The sequence below is a fragment of the Cordyceps militaris genome (genome assembly GCF_000225605.1).
Source record: "Cordyceps militaris CM01 unplaced genomic scaffold CCM_S00003, whole genome shotgun sequence".
Classification (NCBI taxonomy): Eukaryota; Fungi; Ascomycota; class Sordariomycetes; order Hypocreales; family Cordycipitaceae; genus Cordyceps; species Cordyceps militaris.
Genome location: NW_006271971.1, coordinates 3,435,557 through 3,446,066, shown reverse-complemented (window position 1 = coordinate 3,446,066; position 10,510 = coordinate 3,435,557). Strand labels below are relative to the sequence as shown.

At 54.8% G+C, this 10,510-nt stretch overlaps 2 protein-coding genes across 2 annotated transcripts; one reads left to right on the top strand and one right to left on the bottom strand.

The window, feature by feature from the left end:
* Nucleotides 1-2,372: 2,372 nt before the first annotated feature.
* CCM_04692 (P-type calcium ATPase, putative) lies at nucleotides 2,373-6,620 on the top strand (the record flags this gene model as incomplete). Its single annotated transcript, XM_006669839.1, has 3 exons — nucleotides 2,373-2,431; nucleotides 2,534-6,310; nucleotides 6,356-6,620. 3 exons carry the CDS (start codon nucleotides 2,373-2,375, stop codon nucleotides 6,618-6,620), a joined length of 4,101 nt encoding a protein of 1,366 aa, XP_006669902.1.
* Nucleotides 6,621-7,284: 664 nt separating this feature from the next.
* On the bottom strand, nucleotides 7,285-9,777 carry CCM_04691 (histone deacetylase SIR2, putative; the record flags this gene model as incomplete). Its single annotated transcript, XM_006669838.1, has 4 exons — nucleotides 7,285-8,624; nucleotides 8,741-9,187; nucleotides 9,252-9,546; nucleotides 9,766-9,777. The coding sequence occupies 4 exons, from the start codon at nucleotides 9,775-9,777 to the stop codon at nucleotides 7,285-7,287; spliced, it is 2,094 nt and encodes a 697-aa protein (XP_006669901.1).
* Nucleotides 9,778-10,510: the final 733 nt, after the last annotated feature.

Here is a 10,510-nt window from a genome sequence, read left to right as displayed (position 1 = left end):
TCGACCTACCCAATCGTTGCTTGCATCACATGGACCCCCCCGTCTCTTATTCACATAGTCCCTATCTCGGCGGAGGGTGCATCTACCGCATGCTGTGATGAAGGGACGGGGTGGTGGGCGAGGAGAAAGCACTCCCAATCTCCCCCCCTCATGATGGATATATATATCTGCGACTCTCCCAGCTGAACTCTTCCTTTCCAATCAAATCATCCGACAACTTGAGCTTCAATATAATTCGCCCTTTCCATCAATTCCCTCTTTGAAGCTTTTCCTTCTACTTTTACTTTAATAGCATTGTCTTTGGTGCTTCACTGCAACGCATACTTGATCTGTAAGTCGCCGGTCCCCCCAACGCTTCCCCGCATCGAGTCCGTTTGCAAGTCAAACGGGTGCCTCGATGCTACACTACTAGCCTTCCTCCTTCACTCATACAGTCGATTCGAGTATCCTTGCTCGAGGTCCTGTACATGGATGGATACAATCGAAATTGCGCGCCCCGATGCATCTTTGACGCCGTTGCATAAGCGTTACATTTTCACAAGCGCTAACGGGGCTCGCCTCGACTCAGTCCGATCAAATCGCACCAAACGTCGGAACAGACTTGTAAGTCTTGACTTCCATCTTGCTCTCTCCGAGTTTGTTGCTACACGGATGCATTGCTCTGCCCCAGGGCGTTGCGTCGCATCCAGTAACAACCTGGATACAGTCCAAGAGATGGCACAGCACATGGCGCATGGCAAGACAGCTAGCTAACATGCGAATAGTCATCGTTCGAGGTTAGAACTTGAAGTTGGACTCAGGTTGTGTCGACATCCCAAACACAGTACGCCATTGCCTGCCCGCACAGCATCGGTCGAAGAAGGATACAAAGCTAACCACTTTCAAGACCACGCATATACCAGCAGAGGAATCCGTATGCATTCCCAAGCGACAACGGTAAGCAAGCAGTGACGACCTTGTCTGCCCTCTCTTTTGTTCAGTCGGGCATTGTGCAATAGACGCCTTGAGCACCGCTGGCGACCTGGCCAGTGTGGACTCAAGTCGGCGTTGAGTGACTTCTGGGGGGGGTTCTTTGTCAAGCAACAGGACAACAGGAGACCATTGTGTAAGTACCATCCACAATCAATTTCCTTCCTTGCATGATTCCCTTGTTCGAAATCGGGCTCGTCCCTCTCCCCATGGCTATTCCTACCTCTCCAGCGAGTCGTCTGAAGTCTGTTCGCGCACACCACCCCCCTTCGCAGCCAAGCCGGCGATGCCCAATCGCTGGCTGCACAGCAGCAAGGCCGGGAGAGGGGGGCGATCTGATGCAGGCAAGCACACAAAGGGCTTCCACGCACTATGCTATGGCTCTGGTGTAACAGACGCGGGAGCCTGCGTCGCCTTACGCAACCGCGCCGATGTTTGCACCAGAGACTTTCGTGCTTGGGGGGGGGGGAGAAGAAGGCGGTGGTCGAAGCACGCCCTGGCTGCCCTTTGTGTGCGTGCGTGTGTGTGGCGGATAAACGCACGCCATGGGAGCGACTCTGACGCGGGCTTCGGGCCCCAAAAAGTACTCGGAAGTACAGTACTTTGGCTGCGCAGGCTGCTCGTTGGGGTTGGGCCAACGAGCAGAATGCACAACGCCACAGAAAAGCCATGCCATGCAGCTCCCCCCCATGCATGGCGAGGCTAGCGTCTGCACACCCGAACCAGACCTTGCCGCTGGCTCATGTACCTGGAAATTTGCTAACTAGTACCACCACCATAGGCACACTTCCACAAGGTTACCACTTCCGTTTGTACACCATCATTCATCACCACCCTCACCATCACCATCACATTGGTGCCTGCAACCATCAAACAAGCTTTCCGTCGCCGTCACCTCTTCTCCTCCACCTCTCACAGGCCCTTTGCCTTCTCCTCACTCAAGTCTCACATCGCCTCCCGCCGACTAGGTAGTTATCCTCAACGTCTGGCCGCCCCATCTCTCCCTCCACCATCACACACGCCCCCCGTCTGTACTACACCGGGCCTCTTTCACAGCCCATCTCCACTGCCAATAACAAGCTACGCCTCTGGCCTCTTGGCTTTCTGCATTTCAACACTCGCCCTCCCACTCTCACACACCTCCGTCCTTGTGCTCCCACCTCATCACGTCTTGTACTACACTCTACCTCTTGGTCACCATGACTGCCTAGGATTTCGTCCGTCTGTCGATATTGCTTGTCCTCTCTCGCATCCCCTCAGGTGGCCTTTTCATCCTGCTTCCATTCCTTGTCGCGCTGCCTTTGTATTCTCTGCTGCCTTCGCTCTCTGCCAACCAATGACCCTCGCCACCAAGAACCGACAGCCTAGTTGCATAGCCTCTTTTCAGCAAACTCAGTCGCACCATGCCCGAACCAAGTGACAACGAGCCACCACCAACACCGCCCGTTGGTAGGCGAAGAGCGTGCGTACCCTCTCGACTCGCCACATTGGCTACCTCCCAGCTTTTTCATATAAATTCACCGTCACCCTCTCTGTTTTGCTAACATGATAACTCTGGCCGCAGACCTACCATCACAATCGACACCACTGCCGTCAGCCCCGCCGCCAGCGCCGTCGACATGACCGACGGCCCAGACAGCCAACCGCCGGCGCAAATCGTCACTTCACCTCCCGAAGACGACACCACCTCTCCCACCACTCTGGCCGCCGAGCCCACCACCTACACACACCGCGTCGGACGTCCCGATCTCCGTACCGACATCTCGTTTGACAGCAGAGACAGCCGCCCAACCAGCCCGCACAATGTCTCCAGCCCCGTCCTCGGCTTCACCGAGCGCGGTGCTGGCTTCCTCGCCGTCCCCTCTGCTGACGCCCGCCCTCGCCAAAACTCACTTGAATCTGAGGACGCCACCAGATCATTGCATTCAAATGGCGAAACAACGGTAGTCGCTTCCAATTCGACCCAGACTGACAAGTACAAGTCCTCATCGCTGAGCAACGAGAAGATCATGAAGGATGACACCGCCTTGAAACCCGATGTCGGCACTGAAAAGGATTTTGAGGTCGACAACAATCCCTTTGCCTACACCCCCGGCCAGCTAGGCAAAATGTTCAACCCCAAGAGCCTCGCAGCCTTTCACCAACTCGGCGGCCTTCACGGCCTCGAAAAGGGTCTTCGCACCGATCGCAAGTCCGGCCTCAGCCCCGACGAGACTCATCTTACCGGCCATGTCTCCTTCGACGAAGCCACCGCTGCCAGCAAAAACGCCAAACTCAACACCGAGGGCTCTGCACCCCCCACCGTTGAGCGAACCGATACCCGCGCCAGCAAAGCCAGCAAGGCTAACGAACAGTTTGTCGATCGCTACCGCGTCTTTCGCGACAACCGTCTCCCCGTCAAACAGGGAAAATCACTCCTTCAGCTCATGTGGATCACCTACAACGACAAGGTTCTAATTCTTCTCTCCATTGCTGCCGTCATTTCGCTTGGTGTTGGTCTCTACCAGACCTTTGGTCAGAAGCATGAACCTGGCGAGGCCAACGTTGAGTGGGTTGAGGGTGTCGCCATCATCGTTGCCATTGCCATTGTCGTCATTGTCGGTTCCCTCAACGATTACTCCAAGGAACGCCAGTTTGCCAAGTTGAACAAGAAAAAGCAGGATCGTCTTATCAAGGTGGTGCGCGGTGGGAAAACCACACAGGTTTCCGTTTTTGATCTCATGGCCGGTGATGTCATACATCTCGAGCCAGGCGATCTCGTCCCCGTCGATGGTGTCTTGATCGATGGCTTCAACATCAAATGCGACGAATCTCAGACGACTGGAGAATCTGACATCATCACGAAGCGACCTGGCGATACAGTCTTCAGTGCCATTGAAGGCCATCAAAGCCTTAAGAAGATGGATCCCTTTATTCAGTCCGGCTCCCGCATCATGGAGGGTGTGGGTACATACATGGCCACGTCAACTGGTATCTACTCTTCATACGGCAAAACTCTCATGTCCCTCAACGAAGATCCTGAGATGACCCCGCTACAAGCCAAGCTCAATGTCATCGCCACGTACATTGCGAAGCTTGGTGGCGCTGCTGGTCTACTGCTGTTTATTGTCCTCTTCATCGAATTTCTTGTCCGTCTTCCCCGCCTTGACAGCTCGTTTACTCCCGCCAAGAAAGGACAAATGTTCCTTGAAATCTTCATCGTCGTCGTCACAATTATCGTTGTTGCTGTACCCGAAGGTCTTCCCTTGGCAGTCACTCTGGCGCTCGCCTTTGCCACTACCCGAATGTTAAAGGATGCAAACCTCGTGCGCCATCTGAAAGCATGCGAGGTCATGGGCAACGCTACCAGCATTTGCTCTGATAAGACTGGTACTTTGACGCAGAACAAAATGCAAGTTGTTTCCGGCACGGTTGGAACTACCAACCGCTTCGGTGGAGTGAAGCAGCGCGATTCCAGCGAACCCGACTCCCCCGCTGGATCGTTCCAAGACTCCAGCGCCGACATCACCCCTACCCAGTTCGTTGGTATGCTCAGCGAACCTGTCAAGGAGCTACTGCTTAAATCGGTTGCTCTCAACTCAACGGCCTATGAAAGCGAATTCGAGGGGAAGAAAACATATCTCGGCTCCAAGACTGAAGCGGCTCTCCTGCTCTTTGCTAGAGACTTTTTGGGCATGGGCCCCGTTGCTGAGGTTCGCGAAAGCGCCACCGTTATCCAGATGATTCCCTTTGACTCTGGCCGCAAATGCATGGGAATTATCGTGCAGCTGCCCAAGGGCAAGTTCAGACTTTACGTGAAAGGTGCCTCGGAAATCATGCTCGCTCAGTGCAAGACTACCTTGCATGACCCTGCCAAGGATGACTCCACCACATTCATGACTGAAAGCAACGTCCAGACCTTAAGTCGGGTCATCGAAAGCTACGCCAACAGATCACTCCGTACTATCGGTCTCTGCTATCGTGACTTTGATGCGTGGCCTCCCAGGGATGCTCGCCGCGACGACGACAACAACGTTGTCTTTGAAAGCATCTTCACGAAAATGACTTGGCTTGGTATTGTTGGTATCCAGGATCCTCTTCGCGATGGTGTATATGACGCCGTCAAGCGGTGTCAGCATGCCGGTGTTGTGGTGCGCATGGTCACTGGTGATAACAAGCTGACTGCTCAAGCTATTGCCAAGGAAGCCGGTATTCTCCAGCCCAACAGTTTGGTGATGGAGGGACCGGAGTTCCGCAACCTCGGAAAACTGAAGCAGATCGAAATCGCTTCCAAGCTCCACGTCCTGGCCAGATCCAGCCCCGAAGACAAACGCATCCTCGTCAAGCGCCTCAAGGAAATGGGCGAGATTGTCGCTGTCACTGGTGACGGCACCAATGACGCGCCTGCCCTGAAAACTGCCGACGTGGGCTTCTCCATGGGCATCGCCGGTACCGAGGTCGCCAAGGAGGCTTCTGCTATTATTCTGATGGATGACAACTTTACGAGCATTGTCAAGGCCCTCAAATGGGGTCGTGCTGTCAATGATGCGGTGAAGCGCTTCCTGCAGTTCCAGCTCACTGTCAACATTACCGCCGTCGTTCTCACCTTTGTCTCGGCCGTCTCTAGCAGCGATGGAAAGTCCGTCTTGTCCGCTGTGCAACTGCTTTGGGTCAACCTGATCATGGACACGCTTGCTGCTCTCGCTCTAGCGACTGACCCACCTCAGGAGAGCGTACTCGACCGCAAACCCGAGCGAAAGGGCGCATCCATCATCTCCCCCACCATGTGGAAGATGATCATCGGACAGGCCATCTACCAGCTTGTCATTACCTTTGTGCTGTACTATGGAAGCCCCAAGGGCATCCTCCCACTGCCTGGGCCAAATGACATCCCCCCCAAGGACCAACAGGCGACTCTTGTATTCAACACGTTTGTGTGGATGCAAATCTTTAATCAATGGAACAGCCGCCGCTTGGACAACAACTTCAACATCTTCGAAGGCTTGAGCAAGAACTGGTTCTTCATCATTATCAACGCCATTATGTGTGGTGGCCAGGTCCTCATCATCTTTGTCGGCGGTGCCGCGTTCCAGATTGCCGACTACCAGTCGCCCACCATGTGGGCCATTGCAATAGTTCTCGGCTTCCTCTCCATCCCCGTCGCTGTTATCATCCGCTTGATTCCCGACTCGTTGTTTATCGCTCTGGTTCCGAATTTCCTAAAGAGCCGCCCAAGCAAGACTCCTTTCGTGACTCTTTCTTCCGACGAAATGAGGGACAGGTACCCGGAGCCTTTCGCCGAGGTCCACGACAGTCTCGCCTTTCTTCGTAACTATAAGGGCGGTCGCATCAACACCATTGCGTATGTCATAAAGCACCCCAAGAATATGCTGATTCACTCGCGTAGCCCGTCTCGCTCGCGCTCCAACTCGGTCAACGCTCCGCAGACGCCGGTGGGCGAGGATGGCTTCCAATACCCGGCGACCCCAGAGTCGAGAAACAGATCCAGGTCCAACAGATCGCGATCCAACTCGGCGCTGGGCGGGGCCACTGTCATGGCGGGTCTCATTGCGGCTGGTGTTGCTGGGGCGTGGCAACCGGCGGACAGACGATCGGTTGATGAGCGAGAAGAGACGGCAGCCAATGCGACTAATGAACCAAGTAATAATTAAAGAGGGGGAACACACACAAAAAAAGACCGGAGTAGTAAGGCGCTTGTATCAGTACTACTCATGACCGGTTTGCAATCTTTACCTTATTAGAGGGGGCTTCTCTTATTATCATTTTCATCATGTTGAGTACGGAGTAAAAAGACTTGTTGGAGGAGCCCAACAATAGTCTCTGGTTTCTTCTTTCCCAAGGGACATGTATATATTCGATAGACAAACAAAACATACTAAAGAACATGTCTTCAAAAACAATTCTACATGTAGATAACACCATTTTGAACTGCGAATATGGTGACCCTTGTTGTGCATCTTCGGGCGTCCAAAAGGGAAGGTGAGAAGTATCATGAAATTGTATTCATTATGGTGATTTCTACATGTGAGAGAGCTTCTGATGATGGCAATGTCGACAAGAAAACCTCCAATCGGCCTTTCAAAAATTAAAGTAGTACCCAAGGACACGGCCCGCCCTGTTCTGTCCCCCCCCCCCCGGCTTTGGCAACAATTCTGAGCAAAGAAACAAGAAAAAAAAAGGACAACAGTGTATGCCAACAAGATGGAAAGACGAGATATGATGATGGGAATAGAAGGACGCTCTACGAAACAGCCAATGAAATGCGTTGCAAAAAAAAAAAAAAGAAGGAGAACAAAAAAACAAAGCCAGAAGATTTTAGGTAGAGGATGACGTGATGAACTTTGTGCTTTTGTCCTTTAGCTTTCCATTGTTGTTCGCTTCCCCGGTCTCCTCGGGACCATCGGGGACGCGCAGCGTAAACGTGTGCTGGCTCGGAAAGCCGGGCTCGGTGCGGACGAGGATGGGCTGTTCCGGGGGCACGACCATTTCGTGGTCGAGCGGCCAGCCGAGGCGGCGGCAGAGCTCGGCGACGACGACGTCGCAGTCGCCGAGCAGGTCAATGTCAAAGTTGATGTGGGTGACGGGCTGGCGGGAGACGTATATTTGGGGAATGTGCGAGGGCAGCCAGCTGACGATTTCGGAGACGGGCGTCACCTTGAGCGAGGTGCCAATGACGATGACGAGGTCGACCTTGTCGCGGTCGTTTTCCGTCAGGCGGCGGGAGAACTCGTCGGGCAGGGCCTCGCCGAAGAAGGTGATGTCGGGCTTCATGACGCCGGTGCCGGGCAGGTCGTAGGACCCGTTGTGGTTGCTGTTGTCGTCGTTGTCGTCTTCGGAGCTGTCGGCGGACCACCGGCGGCGCTTCCGCTCGGCGGCGGCGGTGCGGCGGCGTTTGGCCGAGGAGGAGGCGCGGCTGGCGACGGCCGCCTGCGCGCAGCGGGGACACTTGGGGATGACGCCGGCGCGGATATCCGGGAAGATGACCTCGCCGGCGGTTTGGAAGCCGCACTGGACGCACGAGGCGGTGCCAAAGGAGCCGTGGCACTGGATGAGCTTGTCCTTGGGGACGCCGGCCTTGACCTCGAGGTTGTCAATATTCTGTGAGTAGTTGGTGAGGAGCTTGCCACGGCGGTGCAGCATGGCGATGAAGGCGTGGGTGGGGGTGTAGCGCTCCGTGGCGGGGAGGATGTCCTTGGCGACCGAGTAGAAGACGGAGGGGTCCTCCTTGAAGATGTCAATGTCAAAGACCTCTTGCGGGTCGCCGAGGCCGAGGTGGGCGAGCTTGGCGTAGAGGCCGGTGCCCTTGGAGCGGAAGTCGGGGATGCCGAGCGACGTTGAGATGCCGGCGCCGGTGATGATGACAATGTGCGCGCTCCGGGCGATGAGCTGCACCGCGTCCTCGACGCTATTGTAGCGGGCAATCTTGGCGCGCTTGGAGAGCTCGCGAGTAATGGCCAGCGACAACAGGCTGTAGTACGACACGTCGGGCTCGCCCTCGAGAAAGGCGGGCGGCTTAATGCCAAAGGCCGTCAGCAGCTTCTTGGCCGTGTAGCGGCCGGCGTCGACGGTCCGCTGGCAAAAGACGGCGGGCCCCTGCTCGCGCAGCTCTCTGCGGAGGCGGTTCGCCTCGTCTGGCGTGCAGGCATCGCTGCTGTCTGGTACAGGGGGGGTCAGCCGGGGGGGTCTTGAGCGTGGCAAGTAAAAGAGTATTATGTGGAAATGTAGCAGGGGGGCAAACGTTTTTTTGCTTTCAACGGGAGAATGAGCTTACTGGTAGATGTGGACGAGGAAGCTGAGCTCTCCTCAGCAATAGCCTCAAACGTGTCTTCAAAGAGCGAATCCGTTTCCCACGAGTCACGCACGTCGGCCACGCGTTCCTCGAGATCGGCGAGCGACACCTCAATGGCGGCGTCATTGAGCTGCGCGACCGTTGGCTCAGGGGGTAATTTGTCGAGCGCGTCGGCATGGGCCCCGCGACGAGGCAGCTTGACGCCCCTCGCGGCGGCACGCTTGGTGCTCATGGCGAAGCTGAAGTTGCGGGCGGTCGACCAAGTTAGCAAGTTCGCCCCACGAGAGCTGTCGGGAACTCGTGCAAACGCGGGTGTCCGAGACTTGGCGTAATTTTTTGCCGGGCAGCGGAATGGTGTGAATGAGTTGAGAGGGCAAAAAAAAAAAAGAAGAAGTCTGGTGTCGGGTTTTGTGTTGTGTGCCAAACAGTCTCAGGCCGTGATAAAAAGTGGTCGGGGTGAAGAAGGGTTAGTTGATAAGGCGAATAGGCAAACCGCCAGTGTTCCTTTGGTGTGGGCGGGCCAAGTAGTAGTCGACGAATATTCTGAGAAGCACGACGACGATGACGATGAATGCGGGGTTTCTAACACGACTTGATATCTGTTTTCGCGATGGTCTGCTATTGAGTGCAAGAAATGGGGGTAAAATGATGGATGGCGTAGTATCGAGCAGGAGAAGAGGAGGTTTGGACGAGTCGGGTAGTATAGCCAGGCGAGGGTTGGTATTTGTCTCAGCACAGGCCGATGAGCCGTTGTCAGGTTCGCTGAGCCTCGTTTTCCTGTTGCTTGTCTATGCTTGTCTGTGGCAAACAAAAACGTTAGAACGAGTTGCAGGAAAAGGCAGAGAAAGAGAGAGAGGAAGAAGGAAGAAGGAAGAAGGAAGAGGAAGAAGGAAGAAGAAAGAAGGGCAACGAATAGTTGGCGAAACGAGGAGGGGAGAGGAGAGGAGAGGAGAGGAGAGAAAGAGGCGAGGTTACCTGTTATTATTAGGACGTGGTGTGTGTGTTACTGCGTTGCCCATCCACTTGGTAATTTTAACTCGCCAACCTGGGAATATGTGATGGGATAAGATGGTATGGGATGGGCGAGCGAGCGAGCGAGCCTGCTTCTGCTTCTGCTTCTGCGACGTGCGACGTGCGACGACAAGCAAGCTCTCAATCACCGCCGATTTGTCAGAATGTAGAATTTCTAGTCGGCCGGCCACGCTCTCCAGCGTTCAAATTCCAAGCGAAACCGCCGTTTGCTTCTTTTGTTTTTTTATAATACAACGTCGACGCCAGCTGGTTAGGCGTTTGAGTCTACCTGCAGACCAAGAAGGAACCACACGCAGACGCCGCCCGAAAGCAGCGTATCGAAAGGACAAGGTGCCTACTTGTTTGAATAAACAGGGCACCAATCTCAATCAACACAAGCAACTTGGGGGGGGAGGAGAGACCAAGTTGGCGGCAGCGTGATGCGAGGTGCAAACGGACGACCGCAGCTGTAGGAAACCAAGAGTTGTAAAGAAGAGACAAAATGGCCACAAAAACAGAACATCCCCCCGGCCCCCCCCATACACACACTTTGCCGTGCCGTGGCCTGTGGCGTGTGGCTCGCCGGTCTAGACTTGTGTTCATTATTAGGCCACCATGACGGGCCTCATCAGGCGTCAGCAAGAGAAAAATCCCCTCGCTCGCCGAGTGCATTGGAACAAACAAGAAAACCTTGCTTCTCAAACATGCGCAAAACTCACGGGGCCAACCTTGAAAACAGGT